Source organism: Salmo trutta, chromosome 1 (genome assembly GCF_901001165.1).
Source record: "Salmo trutta chromosome 1, fSalTru1.1, whole genome shotgun sequence".
NCBI classification, from domain to species: domain Eukaryota; kingdom Metazoa; phylum Chordata; class Actinopteri; order Salmoniformes; family Salmonidae; genus Salmo; species Salmo trutta.
The window spans coordinates 14176333-14195343 of NC_042957.1; the positions used below are offsets into that span (position 1 = coordinate 14176333).

At 42.5% G+C, this 19011-nt stretch overlaps 1 protein-coding gene across 5 annotated transcripts in view; it reads left to right on the top strand.

Moving 5' to 3' along the window:
- The window catches only part of LOC115166241 (protein FAM49A), a 41352-nt gene extending 23358 nt beyond the window's left edge, over positions 1 to 17994 (top strand). Inside the window, exons 2-13 of one of the 5 annotated variants that reach the window (XM_029720100.1) lie at positions 5546 to 5600; positions 5908 to 5979; positions 11699 to 11778; positions 13887 to 14008; positions 14286 to 14391; positions 14680 to 14816; positions 14949 to 15026; positions 15302 to 15418; positions 15647 to 15726; positions 15874 to 16000; positions 16259 to 16329; positions 16771 to 17994. In XM_029720100.1, the coding sequence (XP_029575960.1) occupies positions 5939 to 5979; positions 11699 to 11778; positions 13887 to 14008; positions 14286 to 14391; positions 14680 to 14816; positions 14949 to 15026; positions 15302 to 15418; positions 15647 to 15726; positions 15874 to 16000; positions 16259 to 16329; positions 16771 to 16834 (1023 nt within the window). In that variant the 5' untranslated portion in view covers positions 5546 to 5600; positions 5908 to 5938 and the 3' untranslated portion in view covers positions 16835 to 17994. Of the gene's footprint in view, positions 1 to 3226; positions 3323 to 5545; positions 5601 to 5907; positions 5980 to 11698; positions 11779 to 11967; positions 12048 to 13886; positions 14009 to 14285; positions 14392 to 14679; positions 14817 to 14948; positions 15027 to 15301; positions 15419 to 15646; positions 15727 to 15873; positions 16001 to 16258; positions 16330 to 16770 lie in introns of those variants that run through there. The other 4 variants (XM_029720373.1, XM_029720266.1, XM_029720187.1 and 1 more) reach the window with 4 other exon arrangements.
- The last annotated feature ends 1017 nt before the right edge of the window (positions 17995 to 19011 follow it).

Consider the following 19011-nt stretch of genomic DNA (forward strand, 5'->3'; position numbering starts at 1 on the left):
CTGTACAAGTTCAGCTGATGCTATTCCAAGTTTGGACTGAGCTTCTTTGAGCTTGTTGGGGTTAACTAGGGATGTACTGAAAAACGAATACACATTCTCCAAGAAACTTAACTCAGCAGCCTCTGGAATAGCCCTGCAAGTATGACACAACACTACATTAAGCTCATGAGCAAAGCAATGTACATAAATAGCCTCCGGATGCAGCACTCTGAAATGTGCTTCCACACCTCATTTGGACCCACTCATGACAGCTGCACCATCATAGGTCTGTGCAACGCACTTTAGGCCTGATATCCCTCTCATTTGGAGCTGCTGTTGCAACTCATTTGCTATCGATTCGGCATCAAATGACTTGATTTCTGCTAGTACCAGTAAACGCACCTTAACTGTCCCCTCTGTCACATACCTAACACAAACTGTTCAGACTGACCATCCCTGGCCTCATCCGCCATAATGGCATACATTCCAGATTTTGACATCTGAGACCATGGTGTCCATAATCTCTAGAGCACAGCATTCGATCATGTCATTCTGAGATTCTGGAGAGAGAGATGTCGCATTTGTTGGAGTATTGTACCTTTGCAGGAAAGGGTCAAACTCCTTCAAAAGCTCCATACATTCAAGAAAGTTCCCTCTATTTGTGCTTTCGCTAGATTCATCATTGACACGGAAAGAGTCCCTGTCTTTCTAACATTGATGTGACCGCAACAATTCTCCTCAGATACTCCCTTCTCTCTGCAATATCACTAGCATGGGCAGATGTTAAAATCTGAGCAATGTTCCCATCACTGCTAGTTGCCTGGTAGCTTGCCATGCCACAACACTGTCTCTGTGTTTGTGCCATTTCATGTTAACTGAAGATACACTTTTTTTTCAATTTTTGCAGACATTACTGACAAAATAATCAAATTTAATGTTTTTACCAAAAACTCTACATGGGAAGCAGAAAGTTGTGTCTTTGTGGACAGAGTACTCTACCCAAATTATATTTCTCAAACCAGCAGTGCTGAAATGCCCTTTTCGGTGACCCAAAACTTTCGTGTGGGTAGCTATTGAGCTTCACTTGTCTGGGCCCAGTGTCTTTGTCACCTAAATCGCTCTCATTTCTGGAAGGAGTTGCTGCAGCGGCTTGACTACTTTCTTTCTCTGGATCTGTTTGTTGTCCCTCCCCTCTCTGGATCTGTTTGTTGTCCCTCCCCTCTCTGGATCCGGGTTTGTTGTCCCTCCCCTCTCTGGATCCGGGTTTGTTGTCCCTCCCCTCTCTGGATCCGGGTTTGTTGTCCCTCCCCTCTCTGGATCCGGGTTGGTTGTCCCTCCCCTCTCTGGATCCGGGTTGGTTGTCCCTCCCCTCTCTGGATCCGGGTTGGTTGTCCCTCCCCTCTCTGGATCCGGGTTGGTTGTCTCACTTATACAGCCCGTATGTTGATCTCTGCCTTGCATAGATAGAAGCCTCTCTTTCTGCATGACCCTTTAAGATATCATGAACATAATTTATTTATGGCAAACAAAAGTAAGACACATGCTGTACAACTTTAACTGAAAGATAAACTGATTAAAGTTTTAATTTGTTTGAACTGGTAAAATCTTAATTTCCCATCAGATTGGCCTTTGGCAGAGCTTCTGGCACTGCCTCTCTTGAAGAATTTCCATATATCCATTTAACGGTAGTCGTTAGCTAGCCTACAGTTGAGAAATTGAGGATAATACAATTAAATTGTGATCAACACTGTCACCTTTTCTACACATGACCTACTGATAATTGTTTTGCGATGGCCTACTGAATGAAAGCAATTGAGTATGAAAAGATATGTGCATGATGTTACGTCATCTGTCTCATTTATAGCCTGGCACAGATGGCAAAACTACATTAAATACAACGTTAACTAGATATCATCGCCATATAACTTATGTTGAATTTAAAAGACACCATTAACGTTAACGTTAGTTTGCTCGCAACGTCTATTACACTAACTTGACTCACATAAAAACGTATTGGTTAAAAAGCTTTGATGACCGAAGTCTATAGTAGTGAATTCTCTCTCTCTCTGTTCTAACTTACCACAAATTCACATCGTAGCCTGTCTGCATGAATCCATCCTGTCAGAGCCTTTTCCTGTCAGTTTACTGTTAGCTAGCAGTCTCAAGCCACAGCAGTAGCTAACGTTAACCAAAATGCTAGTTACAAGTAGACCTAACTGTCACTAGCGCGTGCAGCAGCCTCTGTAGCAGCAGCACCCCCAGGTCCTAGTGCCTGCCCGGTAAGAAGTTTAAGATGCGATGGAACGGTTGACGGGGGAAAAAATCACACAGAAAATATATTGACTGATATATTGATTTATTTAGGGGGGGCTAATGAATATTTTAGGCCTAAAGACGTCCCTGATATCACTGCAAAAAATGAAATCATATTAGCCAAAGTCTAATATGGCACATGATCCAGACAAACTGAGCTACTGTTCAATCGTCGGGCACGTTTTGAATTCAATATCATTACATCAGAAATGTATGCATTCATGAATCAATTATATAATACATTTTACTTAGATTTGTAAAAACAAACTACATAACAATATAATGGTAATTTATTTGAATGGTACATCTCAATTGATAAACTGGGTAAATCAAGAAGTAGCCTAGGTCTATTCACAATACAGGTGAATGCATATTCAATAGGAGTGTGTGCATGCATTGAGTTATTGAGCTTGTTTTGGCTGATTTCATTGGGCTACAGATGACATACAATTTGTTTCCCTTCCATTTGGGACTTATTTTATTGAACTGATCAACAACCTTTGCATGAAGGACGCTTATTTTCTAAAAGTGTGCGCTGTCTCTTTAACCAGTGATGGCTTCATTCAGGAGGCAGTCAGTTTGCTGAGGCAATAGATGGGTTAGCTGACAACGTCACTAAAACGATGTGCACGCTTCCATGGGGCAGAAGTCAGCATGTTGTGATGGCCAGATTGCTACAAGAATGACAACCTGCCATGTGGGGAATCGTGACTCGTTTCATCATGTTCTTGATACCATGTCCTGTTTTGACTGATTTCATATCTATGCTAATATTGCAAAGAATTTGCTAGCTAGCTAACCAACAGCTGTAACGATGTATTTGAGACAACAAGTGCTCATTTTGCAAATGCATTTGTTTTCAATAAACATTGAAGACAATATAACTTACATGTTGTCAACAATCTAAGCCAACCCCATCTGTTTTGCCTCATAGTTGCGCACGGGTTGGTTTTGTTGCAACCAACCTGTCTATTCGAGCCCTGAATGCTGATTGGCTGACAGCTGTGGTATATCAGACCGTATACCACGGGTAAGACAAAACATTTTTTTTACTAGTCTAATTACGTTGGTAACCAGTTTATAATAGCAATAAGGAACCTCGGGGTTTGGTATACTGTATGGCCAATATACCACGGCAAAGGGCGTTGTGTCATGCCAAAGAACAATCCTTAGCCGTGGTATATTGGCCATATACCACACCTCCTCGGGCCTTATTGCTTAAATAACCTATGGGAGTGATGTGAGAGAGACCTATTATTATTATTTTTTTAAATAAATAAAAAAATATGTATGTTTTGCTGGCAATTAGCTTTGAAATGGGCTTATTTTCTTTCTGGTTTCATACATGCTATAAGAGACACATCGGCTATGCTAATAGACAGAGTTGATCCGTGAGACATTTGACAGAAGTACCAAAAGGAACAAAAATACTAGTACCAAACCGTTTTTCTGAAGTTTTGGTATACTGTGCGACACTAGTGTGTGTGGTGTGAAACCATGGGGATTCTCCTGCGCTCCATATGACCATATAAGGAGTGCTGCTCAGCCCTCTCCATCCCTCCATTCATCCTCTCTTCCCTCACTCCACAGCCAGGCAGGTTTGGTGGAGGGAGTGAGGAATATTTTCTGTGACAGATAGGAATCGATGTAGAGGGAGCAGATGTCTCTTTCTGTCCACTCCAGAGTGATAAAGGTGTATTGTGACCCACCAGAGCTTTGGAGGCTAAGGGGCTGTCATTAGGACCAGAGGCCCTAAAGCAGAGCTATCATCTGGGGTCGCCTTAGGACAGGAGCTGGTCTAAGGGACACCCAGTAGATTGAGGTGTGTGTGTGTGTGTGTGTGTGTGTATATGCGCACTTGCGTGAACAATGCAAGTCAACAAAGGATTGGTGTTTTTTGTCATCTCATTGAAACCAGGTCAGCACGTCTCTCCTTGGCTGGGCTGTGTGGACAGTCTTCAGGTTTGTCCAGTTGATTTGCAGCTCCTCTCTTCTGGTGACTTCATTTCCCTGCCGACACATTGGCACACAGTGGTGGGAGAAAATGGTTTCTTGTTTGACTGCTTTTGAGGATTTTTGACAAATGTCAGCTACATAACATATAAATGGCCTTTGTGGGTATTGAGGATTTTTTAAAACATGTTGTACTTCCACATTTAGCTACTCTTGTACATCTGTCTTTTAGTCTAGCCTGATTTCCATTAAAATTACTCAATATCACATTTGGCAGATCTGATGGTGAACAAGACAAACAGTCATGGAATTCAGAATCTTGATCTTTCCTGGAATGATCCGATTGATCTTTCCTGGCACATTACTGCTGTGTGTTACTAGTCTAGATGCACAACGCTGTCATACCACTAGGGCAGGGACAATACCAGTATCACGATGCCCGTTAGTATCGTGGCAAGGAAACAAAAACGCATCATAAAGCGGATTTAACTTATTCAGGACAACAGCCCTAATGTTGAAAACAAACGTCATGTTGTCATCCAGAGTCACATTTGACTTATTTTCCAATCTATAGCACACAATTTTACATACAGAAGGTTTTTAAAGGACGAGTCTGCTTCGGGTTTTCCTTTTTGCCATGGAAAAAATATTGCGATACTGGTATCATCACTGCCCTGCGCAACACAGGACCTTTTTGTTTTGAAGTGTCTATTTACAGTAAGCCTATGCCACGCCTCTATTTACAGTAAGCCATACAGGCCTGCAGTATGTGGGACAAATAGTGACATTGTTGCTCGAAACATTTGAGTCATTACACAGAGGCAAACTGTTGCATCTGACATGTGCTATGTGGCAGTCCCTGTAGTCGTGATAGGCCTTAACGTGTGTGTGTGTGTGTGGGCACGTGTGCTCCTGCCCTGCGGTCTGGGTTTTCAGTGGGCTAGGACTTGGAAGATGTCGCTGCTGGATATTTAATAGCCCAGTGAACATGGGACAGCCGAGAGATTAATTATCGTGCCTCCGACTGCCGCTTTGTTGTTTTAGAATGACGCTGTCACTTTCACTCATGAATCATTTAGGTAGTGTTCAACCCAGGAGAAAGTTGATAAACGGAATCCTAGTACTGTTTGTTGTTGGGACACACAGACACACCTAGTCAGAGGCTCAACGAGAACAGTATGTGGTCATACGTACCCTTCACTGTTGATGGAACGCTCATTGACAGTGCTTACTTTTGGATGTTCAGAACTCTGTACAAGACAATGAGATGGTGACAAAAGTGTTCTGGATTGTTTTTCAGAAACCAAGAAGAAGTGGATGCTCTAGAAGGGAAGCAAAGTCCTCCTCCAGATACGGTACAGTAACACATTTCATCACATTGTTTAGACATTCCTGGATTCATAGTGTCAGAGTAGTAGGTATGCAGATCTAGGATCCATTTAGCTTTTTAGATCAGAAAGATGACATGGTATCCTAGATTAGCGCTGCTCCTCTGAGGCTTGGTGAAACCTGGCCCTAACCACATCACAGCACTTTACTCATTCAGTGATGCCTAACAACCCTGTAACAATGCTACTGCGGTTATCATGATAACATGGTACTTACCGCTAGTCTAAGATTAGCCTCCATTTGTTATTTAAAGTACAGGACTTTCTCTTTCAGTCTGTTGCCATGTTGTCACAGCTTTAGGGTAATGAAGACCGAAACATGTTTGAGGTGGTTGATCAGACCCAGGTGAGGCTTACTCCTGCAGTAAAACCCACTTTAGAGTCCATGTAATGTTTAAGGTCAGGTTCAGTAGAGCAGTTTTGCATCAGTGGAATATAAATCTAGGTTCTTATTGCACAAGTTTACTGTTGCACATCCTCAGTTCTATAACACAACATGGGAGTAGGACTTAATGTTGGTCTGGGCAACCACCCTTCAGGGTTTAGTTAGTAACTTAAGACCGTTATGAAATATGTGCACCAAAATGATTTCCTGGTTTCAACCCAGAGCAGAATATGTTGTGGTTTGTGTTTGTTTTCTCTGGACTCACTCTTTTCCCCAACGGAGGTTGTTTCAAATCTTAACGCAGCGAGAAAGTCGTTTTAGCATGCTGCTCGTTTGTTCTTTAATTGCACTGAGCGGGTTTAATTACAAAGCACAATGCGTGACGCCTTCATCCCCGTTTCCACAACAGTACAGTATTGTGGAATGTATTCAGCACCTCTTTACTGAGGACAACAACTCTGTCACAGCATAGAAATGAAGTAAAACAAACATTTAGACTTTTGCATTTAGACAGACTTAAAGCAGTATTCATTTCTGTCTTTCTAAAAGACTTAACTTTAAAATATGGGTTACGATGTTACACAATGGCTCTTTTCATAAAGCTGGTGAAATAAGACCTCTTTATTGAGGTATTATGTTTCCAGGTTGACCCAGTCCAAGACAGGAAAGAGAGAGATTCAATCATTGGTTTTCAGGTTAAAACACGCAGATAAAGAGTTATGACAGTGGAACCAAGCCGTTCTGAATCCCCCTCTACATACGTACCATTCTGTCAGTGAGAGGCTTCTTAGGGTTACACTGGGAAGGCCTTGTCTGGTAGCAGGTCTTCTGAAGATTACCACAGACACATCCCAACCGCCAAGGAGTCGTCGTTCATTATTACTGTCAGCTCACTGCAGAGGCAGGTCAAGAGGGGGAGGGAGAGTGTAAACATGTCATAGTCCCTGATTTTCAAAGGAATTTTAATAGGAACATGTTTGTTTGTAGTCAGAAACACTGACTTTAGGCCTTCTATGCAGAACATTTCAGGTGGTATTGAGGCCAATTACCATTGGTATTTATCCTGCTACCAGCCACTTTTTACCCCTGTTTACATGTACACCTACCTCCGCCACTCCAGTATCCCTGCACATTGGAATAATGGTACAGCCACTGACCTGTATATAACTTTATTGGATTCTCATTAGGTAAGAATCTATTTTAACACTTTTATTCTGCATTGTTGGGAAATAGCATGCAAGTCAGCATTTCTCTGTACTGTTTTACACCTGCTGTATCCTGTTCATGTGACAAACTTTGAAACGTGAAACTAGGCACCATAAAGATGATTAATAGTACACTAATAATACAGCTAGTCAGCACATTGTTGTTACTATGGTGATACCCACTATCCCCCTCTCCTTCTCTGAATTATTAGCTTGTGCTTGTTTAGACTGGCCCTGGGCCTGGACTTGTTGATTCTTCATTTCTCTGTGCGACACATGAGACTGAGACAGGAAACGCTAGTGAATACCCACCGTCTAACTGATAACCAGCCAGCCAGCCAAGCCAAGGCAGAACCCCCATTGTGTTCCACGTCCTCCTCTGCCTCTTTACCAGGCCTCGCTGGGATGACTGCAGGCCTCTCCAACTCTAGTCCCAGAGAGGAAACAGAGGGTACGGGCTTTTGTTCCAGCCCGGCACTAACACGACTGATTCGTCTAATCATGTTGTCAAGAATCTCTACATTTGAGACCATTATTGGATGAATTAAGGTATGGATGGTAGAGAGAAGCAAACCTAGTGGTATACTCTAGTATATCCTGCCTATTCACGGAAGGATTGTACTGGGTATAAGCACCATGATGCAACACCACCCCCTAGCAGCAAAAGTGGTGCTCTGTTTTTAAATTGTAGTATGATGGCTCTCATGCAGATATGTGCATTTAGATATTTTATTTCCATATTTTCTGTGGATTACATTCCCAGGAATATGTGAGAGGCTAAAGATGGCAAATGGAGTTTGTTGACTGGTTGACTTACACTGCCTTCAGAAAGTATTCATACCCCTTGACTTATTTCACATTTTGTTACAGCCTGAATGCACCCATCTACACACACTACCCCATAATGACAAAGTGAAAATATGTTTTTAGAAATGTTTGTACGTATATTGAAAAATAAATACAGAAATAACTCTTTATATAAGTACTCACACCCCTTTGCTATGACACTCCAAATTGAGCTCAGGTGCATCCCATTTCCTTTGATCATCCTTGATGTCACTACAACTTGATTGGATTCCACCTGTGACCAATTCAATTGTTTGGACATGATTTAGAAAGAAACACCTGTCTATATAAGGTCCCACAGATGAGTGTATGTCATAGCAGAAATTATAGTCCAAGGAACATTCCATAGCTCTCCTAGATAGAATTGTGATTAGGGATATATATATATATGGGGAAGGGGATGAATCCATTTCTAGAATGATGAAAGTTTCCAAGAGCAAAAAAATATGGAATGACCCAGACTCTGCCTAGAGCTGGACGACCGACCCAAACTGAGCAACCGGGCAAGAAGGACCTTAGTCAGGGAGTTGACCAAGAACCTAATTACCACTCTGACAGAAATACAGAGTTCCTTGGCTGAGATGGGAGAACATGCCAGAAGGACAAGTTTATACAGCACTTCACCAATCTGGGCTTAATGGACGCGTGGCCAGACGGAAGCCACTCCTGAGAAAAAGGCACATGACAGCACACCCAAGTTTGAAACAAAAGCATGTGAAAGATTCTGTGGTCTGATGAGACAAACTTTGGCCTGAATGCAAAGCGCTATTCTGGAGAACCTGGCACAGCTCATCATCCGTCTAATACATTACATTTACGTCATTTAGCAGACGCTCTTATCCAGAGCGACTTACAAATTGGTGCATTCACCTTATGATATCCAATGGAACAACCACTTTCCAATAGTACATCTATATCATATTTTTTGGGGGGGGTTAGAAGGATTACTTAATCCTATCCCAGGTATTCCTTAGTTTCAGGTGTCTACGGAAGGTGGTGATTGACTCCGCTGTCCTGGCATCGTGAGGGAGCTTGTTCCACCATTGGGGTGCCAGAGCAGCGAACAGCTTTGACTGGGCTGAGCGGGAGCTGTGCTTCCGCAGAGGTAGGGAGGCGAGCAGGCCAGAGGTGGATGAACGCAGTGCCCTTCTTTGGGTGTAGGGACTGATCAGAGCCTGAAGGTACGGAGGTGCCGTTCCACTCACAGCTCCGTAGGCAAGCACCATGGTCTTGTAGCAGATGCGAGCTTCAACTGGAAGCCAGTGGAGTGTGCGGAGGAGCGGGGTGACGTGAGAGAACTTGGGAAGGTTGAACACCAGACGGGCTGCGGCTTTCTGGATGAGGTGTAAGGATTTAATGGCACAGGCAGGGAGCCCCGCCAGCAGCGAGTTGCAGTCATCCTACCATGAAGCATGGCGTTGGCAGCATCATGGTATGGGGATGCTTTTCGGAGGTAGACTGGGAGACTGGTAAGGATAGAGGGAACAAGGAATGGAGCTAAATCCTTGACGAGAACCTGCTTCAGAGAGCAAGCAAAGATTTACGTTCCAACAGGGCAATGACCCCAAGCATACAGCCCAATCAACTCTGGAATGGCTTCAAAACAAGAATGTAAAAGTCTGAGTGGCCAAGCCGAAACCCAGATTTGAATCCCATTTGAAAAATCTCCAGATGTGCAAAACTGATCCAGACATACCCACGACGACTCAAATCTTTAATTGCCGCCCAAGGTGCTTCTATAAAGTATTGACCCTCTGGGGTGTGAATACTTATGTAAACAACATATTTCTGTATTTCATTTTCAATACTTTTTACAAAATTAAGAAACATGTTTTCAGTTTGTTAATTTGCAGTATTGTATTTGGATGCGTGAGTATTTATTTTTTTCATTTTGAATTTGGGCTGTAACACAACCAAATGTGGAATAAGTGAAGGGGTATGAATACTTTCTGAAGGCAGTGTAGGTGTGCATTCTGTGTAAGTGTTAGCCTATCACTGTAAAGATCTAACCGTAAGAGATGAGGGAGACGTGTGCTGTGATGATCATATGCTGAGCAGACTGTAACCGTGGCTCTTTGTATCACCAATCTAACCATCAGGAATCTGGAAAGAGCAGCATTAATTTGTGACTGTACTGTGTAAATTCTCTAGAATTCAACACCTGGAAATATACAATAGTACAATATAGAAAATTATATCTGTTTTACTGACACCCTTAGCTTTTGGACCAATCAAAACACCGGCATAAGTAGACACACAGCCAATAGGCCAATTGTGATCATCTCCCTAAATCTGGCACTCATTTACTCTCCCCGTTCTGTTTGGTCCAGCAGGGACTGCATCAGATCACCCTCTCTTAAAGCAGTAATCATGTTCACCAGCCTCTGATGTAGCTAGGCCGCTGTGTAATTATTCGTTATAGTGACCACCCGCTAAGCAGTGCTTAACGTTGCCTATCCTCTGGAAATTACTACCGTCTTGTTGCCTCCAATGAAACGGTTTTAAAGAGTAGTTCAACCGGCGTTTAAGACTTAACTAGCCCTTTCAGGGATCTTAAGACTTTATCTTCTAATGACTTGATCAGAATGTTATTCTACCCTCTGTTTCATTTCCTTAGGCCTTTAAATACACATGCACAGCCACGCACACACTGTGAGACATGGAGGAGCCACTGTTATTCCATTACACATGCCTAGTACATGCGTTCCATGAACACCTAACTACACAATTCAGAACTAGCTAAATCACATCACTAGGCCTATATCTTGATGTTGTGTAGAGGACACCCTCGGTTAATAATGGAACGTTGCCACGCGCGCCGAGGGAACCTGGTACTGGAGCGTTGCCGCGCGCGCCCGAGGGAACCTGGTACTGGAGCGTTGCCGCGCGCCGAGGGAACCTAGTACTGGAGCGTTGCCGCGCGCGCGCGCCGAGGGAACCTAGTACTGGAGCGTTGCCGCGCGCGCGCCGAGGGAACCTAGTACTGGAGCGTTGCCGAGGGAACCTAGTACTGGAGCGTTGCCACGCGCGCCGAGGGAACCTAGTACTGGAGCGTTGCCACGCGCGCCGAGGGAACCTAGTACTGGAGCGTTGCCACGCGCGCCGGTGAGAGCAGGGTTTCCCAAACTCTGTCCTTGGGACCCCAAGGCACTACACAGCTCATGCAAACTATCAAAGCTTGATGATTAGTTGATTTATTTGAATCAGCTGTGTAGTGCTAGGGCAAAAACCAAAACGTGTCCCAAGGACCAAGTTTGGGAAACCCTGGGTTGGAGAATGCTAGTGGACTGAATGTTTGACAGCAGCCTTTAGAAGAGTGTCTCTCTGAGGAAACCAATATTACCAGTCCTGCCTCTGAGATGTAGTCACTTTCACTTTACACAATTATTGTCACTGTGGTTATCCAAGTCTCTATTAAAGGGGATAAACAAGTTGAAATAACCTATTGTTGGTGTGCTTTGTAGTACTGTGAAATGTATTCAAAGGGGATTACAAATAAATTAAATATCTTTTTAATCGTTGAATGTTATTTCTACTGTAGTTCTCTTGAATCATTTGACACATTGCATTTGTGAATATATTTAATGTGTCTAAAAGTATTTATTTTTGTTTTTATCATTTTTGATCAGGTTTGCTGGAATGGGTAATCTTCTAAAAGTCCTTACAAGGGAAATAGAGAACTATCCACATTTTTTCCTGGACTTTGAAAGTAAGTCTGAAGGAGGAGTGTGCAGGAGTTTGACTGGAGGTGTAACCATGAAACGCTTCCCCCAGTCAGTCAGCAAGTGGTTTATATCTATGGGTCCCCTCTGGACATAAAGCTGTGTAGGTGTCTGTCTGTACCTGTCTCTATCTCTAACACACCACACCTCTCTTCTCTGGCTTTCCTCTCTTTCAGAAACCAAATGGGGAATCTATTAAAAGTGCTCACTTGCACTGAACTTGAGCAGGGACCAAACTTTTTCCTTGACTTTGAAAGTGAGCACAGCTTTTGCCTGGCCTGAGTTCTTCTTCCTTCTCTAGAGCTTTACTTCAGTAGAGCTCCTTTACTAACCAGGGTTTGGGGACAGTTCCATTTCAATACGCTTCCAATTGTATAACTGCGAAGTAACAATTATTTTCAATTAGGATACTTTTTTCATTGGCCGAATTGAACTGGAATTAATACTGACCCTGTTACTAAGCTACCTGCATGCTTCATAGTCTATGCTCCTAGAACGGCCCATTGCTTGTCTATCGTCTAATCAAGATCTGTTTAAAGCAGTTTTTTTGCATGCACCATTTCTTCATGTCTAATGGCAGCAAATTATGCATTATCAACAAAAAAAACTAAAACTGATGTTATCCTATTTGATGTTTAATATGTCCTGATGACCTGACCTTTCAGTGCTGTGCTTTTCCCTGATTTAGTTGTCCTGGAGTAGAAAGCAGAACTAGGCCCAGATTTAGTTAGAGCTAACATAGTGATCGTAAACCATAGTCATGTTATTGTATATCATGTAACATCTGGATGTGGCTAGGCTGTATGTCCGTTGCTTCATTGCCTTGAACTCTTCCTACACATGATATAGGCTAGAGACAGCAGCTGAACTGTTAACATAATAAAATATACTCTTGGCTTAAATGACAGAGAAATGGGAGAAACACTCACACTAAGCATATTCCTTAGTAGTAGCCTATTCTACTCACACTAAGCATATTCCTTAGTAGTAGCCTAATTCACTCTTGTTGTCATAGAGAAAGGGAATGTTTTACAATGCATTTACTCTCCACAGTCATAGTATTTTGACATCAAGTGATGTTCTGTCGGGAAATAATGTAGGTTACTGACTGACTGTGTGTTAGCTGCAGCTTCTAATATGAAAATGCCTTGAGTATGATTAAGAGCTTGCCATCTAAAGGGCAGAGCTATTAGCTGCTGCCTTCTGTAGCCTTGTAGGGAGCAGCACTTTGTGCTATTATCCTGGCAGATCCCATGCTGCTCTTCTGTTTACCACAGAGTAGCCTTTCCCTGTCTCATGCTTAGATGATCTTTGAACCTAGAGATATTCATGTTTGTCATGCTTGCTGAATGTTTTACAATTCCCTCACTAAAGTATATTGTATCATGCTATTCGTTGCTGAGATTCTATTCTAAGCCGTAGAAGTTGTATTACGGTGTAAGAAAATGCCCTATGCATGATTGGTTTTTGACAACCAAATAAAGGTATACACATAGTTCCCAATTCCTGTTAAAGGACAGTTTGCATCACATAATCATTGAAAACCAAATTGTCAGAATGTGTATGAGTTTAATGTCCACCCCAGTACAGTGTTGTTGTGTTGTGTTGTCTATATGCTGCCTGCTAGCTAGCCAGGCTAACTGTTGTGCTGTCTATATGCTGCCTGCTAGCTAGCCAGGCTAACTGTTGTTGTGTTGTCTATATGCTGCCTGCTAGCTAGCCAGGCTAACTGTTGTGTTGTCTATATGCGGCCTGCTAGCTAGCCAGGCTAACTGTTGTGTTGTCTATATGCTGCCTGCTAGCTAGCCAGGCTAACTGTTGTGTTGTCTATATGCGGCCTGCTAGCTAGCCAGGCTAACTGTTGTGTTGTCTATATGCTGCCTGCTAGCTAGCCAGGCTAACTGTTGTGTTGTCTATATGCGGCCTGCTAGCTAGCCAGGCTAACTGTTGTGTTGTCTATATGCGGCCTGCTAGCTAGCCAGGCTAACTGTTGTGTTGTCTATATGCTGCCTGCTAGCTAGCCAGGCTAACTGTTGTGTTGTCTATATGCTGCCTGCTAGCTAGCCAGGTTAACTGTTGTTGTGGTGTGTGTCAGATGCACAGCCCACAGACTGTGAGAGAGATGTATGGAACCAGGTGAACGCGGTGCTCCAGGATTCTGAGAGCATCCTCTCTGGCCTACAGGCCTACAAGGGAGCCGGGCAGGAGATACGAGAGGTATGTATATCTACTGGATATTCTTACACACACACACACACACACACACACACACACACACACACACACACAGTCGTAGGCACAGGCTATGCATATTCACACTCACAAATGTGCGTGCACACACACACACACACGCACTCAAACAAATCTATAAATATAAAGCTCAATTGATGATTTCATACCAGGCATCTCAGAATGGTTTCCATTACCCATTTTTTTTATATTCCATATAGATGATGTATATTTAACCATGGCATCTGTCACTGTTTCCGCCCAGGCCATTCAGAACCCCAATGACATGATCCTACAGGAGAGAGCCTGGAACTCAGTCTGTCCCTTAGTCATACGACTCAAAAAGTTGTACGGCTTCTCGCTGAGACTAGGTAAGTCCAACCTTTATCCCTCCAAGAAGAAGCACTTAGCGTGCCGGGGGATGACATTTTAATTACTATCAAAAGCCAATCAATCGTGTGTGTGTGTGTGTGTGTGTGTGTGTGTATATATATATATGTCTTGTGTAATCTTTTTCACATTGGAGACATGAAACATTTTTTTTTTTACAACCTCACCATTTTCCTTCTTCAGGTGTTTGAAGAGGGCCCTGGAGAGCCTGGCGTGTTTAAAACTTAACGCATGTTTGTAATGTATTAACTGTGTTTTTTCTCCTGTAGAGAGGGCCCTTCAGAGCCTGCTGGAGTCCCTGACATGCCCCCCGTACACCCCCACCCAGCACCTAGAGAAGGAGCAGGCTCTGGCCAAACAGTTTGCTGAGATCCTTCACTTTACCCTGCGCTTCGACGAACTCAAGGTCACACACACGTCATTTCAAACTGTTAATTTCTGTACACAAGTTGCAAAGTTAGCAACGATTTTATTCCCTCTTGACAAATGACAGTTCCCATGTTGTCTGGAACTAAATGATTGTCCTCTTGACTTTCAGATGAGAATTCCTGCCATCCAGAATGACTTCAGTTATTACAGGAGGACCATCAGCCGAAACAGGATAAACAACATGAATGTGAGTCAGAGAGAACTGTTATGACGGTCATGTCTAGGGTTGCAAAAAAATCATGTAACTTGACCAATCTTCCAACAGGGATTTCTGAAAAACCTGGTAATTTTTGGAAAGTTACCAGAATTTTTTGACCCTAGTCATGTCTGTTTTAGTCTGAATGTGACAGAATAGCTTGTCTGTGTTTGGCCTGGTTATCAGTCCTCTGTTGACATCCACTCTCCTCTGCCTTTAAGCTAAAGATGGATCAGATGTTGACCCTCTTCCTGTTTTGTCTTTAGTTGGATATAGAGAGAGAGGTCAACAATGAGATGGCCAACAGAATGTCCCTGTTCTACGCTGAGGCGACGCCCATGCTGAAAACCTTAAGCACAGCTACGACAAACTTCGTAACAGAGGTAAGAGACTTCTTTCTTATTGTTAGCTGCTCTGTGAAAAGAGTTGATGGTTAGATTTGTGTTAACTTAAGTTAATAGCAGCACTGTCTATTAGAGTTCAGTGTGTTACTCCCTGTTCAGTCAGATTTTGAAGCAGGTGGGTGTTGTGTTGTAAGTTAAGTCTGGTTCCCTCATTTCTTCATCATTTTCAGTCTGATGGTTTGTGTTGTTACCTTGTTATATCTCCAGAACAAGACATTACCCCTGGAGAACACCACTGACGTTCTCAGTACAATGGCCAGTGTCTGTAAAGTCATGCTGGAGACACCGTGAGTTGACTTGATTTGCTTTACCTGTAGACATTTAGCAGAGAGACTATTCAGAGTGAGTCTGTTTATCAATGCCGCGCTATAAACAACTGTTCAAGGTGTACTGTGAATTGGCGTGCGTGTGTGTGCGTCTCTCTCTCCCTCCAGAGACTACACGTGCCGGTTCAACAGTGAGGACACGCTGCTGTTCTGTATGAGAGTGATGGTTGGAGTCATCATCCTGTACGACCACGTCCATCCCAACGGAGCCTTCAACAAGTCCTCCAAGATAGACGTGAGAACCTCCTCTCACCTATACTGATACTACTGGGCAGTTTACAGGGGACGGTAACCTCGAAGTTAGAGAAGGCTCCCCGTTCCAGTCCTGAGGACTTCCCATCCCGTATTGAATAATAAAGTACATCTTCTATACATTAGCATCGTGTGTATCTCGCTGTTTTCTCCAAGTCATGCCAATGGAAAATGTGTGTGAATGTCTGAATGTTTTACACGTGTCTCCAGAGTAATTGTGCATTTTTTGGTTTTTCATCAGATGAAGGGATGCATAAAGGTCCTCAAAGAACAGCCAGCAGATAATGTTGAAGGTCTCCTGAACGCCCTCAAGTAAGTCTCTATCCTCGCTTTAGTACTTCTCTGATGAGATGGTACTTCTCTGATGAGATGGTACTCCTCTGATGAGATGGTACTTCTCTGATGAGATGGTACTCCTCTGATGAGATGGTACTCCTCTGATGAGATGGTACTTCTCTGATGAGATGGTACTTCTCTGATGAGATGGTACTTCTCTGATGACGCACCTTATTCAGTTGAAATGCCAGATGATTTATAAATGGTATTGTGGTAGGAGTGCTCCTTAGCTTCCAATATTACTGAATGGTGGAGGGTGCTCTCTGGATAGTTTCCACAGCAATACAGCAAACAATCCCAAGGCACTTCTGTATATCTTTTAAAAACCTTTTATTAAATTGGCTTATTTTGATAAAGGTTAAAAACAACCGTCACCTAGGTTTTTCAGCCCTATGCCTTCATCCTGCTGTCTTTCAGGTTCACCACCAAACACCTGCACGACGAGTCCACTCCAAAAAACATCCGCTCCATGCTTCAGTAACGTTTTTATATGAAGAGGATCAATGTACTGACCTCAACGAAAGATGTATATGTTTACATAATTTAAAAGACTGGATGTTAATACTTGTGTATTTACATAGTCATTCCCTGCAAGTTACTGAAACGTATAGAACATATACCTTTTTTCTTCGAAAAATGAATTGCCTTTTACTGTTATTATGTTAACATACCTTTCAGCCTTACAAACTGAGCTTGGCAAGTAGAATTTGGAGAAACAAGCACTCTGGTTGGTTCCTGTGACTGAGCCAAGCACTCTGGTTGGTTCCTGTGACTGAGCCAAGCACTCTGGTTGGTTCCTGTGACTGAGCCAAGCACTCTGGTTGGTTCCTGTGACTGAGCCAAGCACTCTGGTTGGTTCCTGTGACTGAGCCAAGCACTCTGGTTGGTTCCTGTGACTGAGCCAAGCACTCTGGTTGGTTCTTGTGACTGAGCGGGCGAATTAAAGGAGCTTCATTTGTTGTTTGTGTCAACAAAAGATGAATTCCAAATCAACTCCTAGCCTGGGGTGTATTAATTAGTCGGATTCCGTTTCCAACAGAAATCGTTTACTGCAGCAACTAAATGGAAACAAACAGAGCAAACGGAACCAAACGTGGAGGGACCTACCTGCATGTGTCCAATAAACTCTTGTTTCTGTTGCAAAATGTTTTCCGATTTGAAATAAACGTTTTCCATTGCAAAGGAATCCGACTAATGAATACACCCCATGTTCCAGATCTGTTTGTCCTGTCTTCCCAACTCCTGTGGATGGCAAGGTGAAGATTGTTCAATCCTCTCCTATCTACAAGAGTGCCTAGGGAGTAGGGGCTAGCTAGGGGCTGGTTTGGAATTTAGCAAGGGAAGGGTTGAGGGGGAAAAGTGATGGCTTTCATATAACGTGTTCTCAGTGAGTTGGTGGATTTTGTGCTTTGTTGGCAAGAAAATGACAGAAAAGGCAGTAACGTGCCTAAGAGATAAACAGATCAACCAAATGTTTATTTTTTTACCTGTATGACAGGAGGATTGGGACACAGTGTGATTTTAGTTCTTTATTTTTCATGAGGGGTTTTTCTTGTCTGTATTTGGGGCTCTGTATCTAACAGAAATCTATTGTTCAAAAAAGCAGCTTTAAATAAAAACTGTCAGGTTATATTTAAGTGACACGGAGTGGCAAAAACAATTCCTTCCACCGCTTTTGTGATCTCTACTCCTGTAGTAGGATGGTGGTGATGATGAACCTTCTCTCCTAGTCATTCTCCTTTATACTGTAAGACCAGTCAGACTGTTGTCCCATTCTCTACCCCTATAGAGTACCACAGATGAGTCATAATACCCATAAAACCTAGCGGTCAAATAAGGAAATGGTTCCAATTGTTTTTCCACCATTCATTTTTCCTACGGGGGATTTTAGAAACACTTAAAATAAGGGCTGCCTTTCATGTAGGCTTACTCTGGTGTGAGGTTTTGATGACGGTGTAAATCTCTCCTAGGACAAGGTGACTTTTATCAATATATTCACCTCTATTTAATCCCCCAAAATTAAATGCTAATTTGTTGCTATCAGAAAGAACTACAAATGCCATGATGATCTGGACTAGACTGCCAAATTGAGGCAATCTCTGGATTAACTATCTAATGTTAGCTAAATTTAGTAATAAATAAGTTGACTACATTTCTTTAAATTGACAATTCTGTGAACTGTCTTTTGAACGTTTTAAATTGACCGGTGGCGTACAAATACTTTAAAGTACTACTTAAGTAGTTTTTAGGGTATCTGTACTTTTACTATTTAGATTTTTGACAACTTTTAATTTTACTTCACTAAATTCCTAAAGAAAATAATGTACTTTTTACTCCATACATTTTCCCTGACACCCAAAAGTACCCATGACATTTTGAATGCTTAGCAGGACAGGAATTTTGTCCAATTCACACACTAATCAAGAAAACATCCCTGGTCAACCCTACTGCCTCTGATCTGGTGGACTCACTAAGCACGAATAGTTCATTTGGAAATTATGTCTAAGTTTGGAGAGTGCCCCTGACTGTCCATAAAAAAAAATATATATAATTGTTTTGTCTGGTTTGTTTAATATAAGGAATTTGAAATTATTTATACTTTTACTTTGATACTTAAGTATATTTAAAACCAAATACTTTTAGACTTTTCCTTACGTA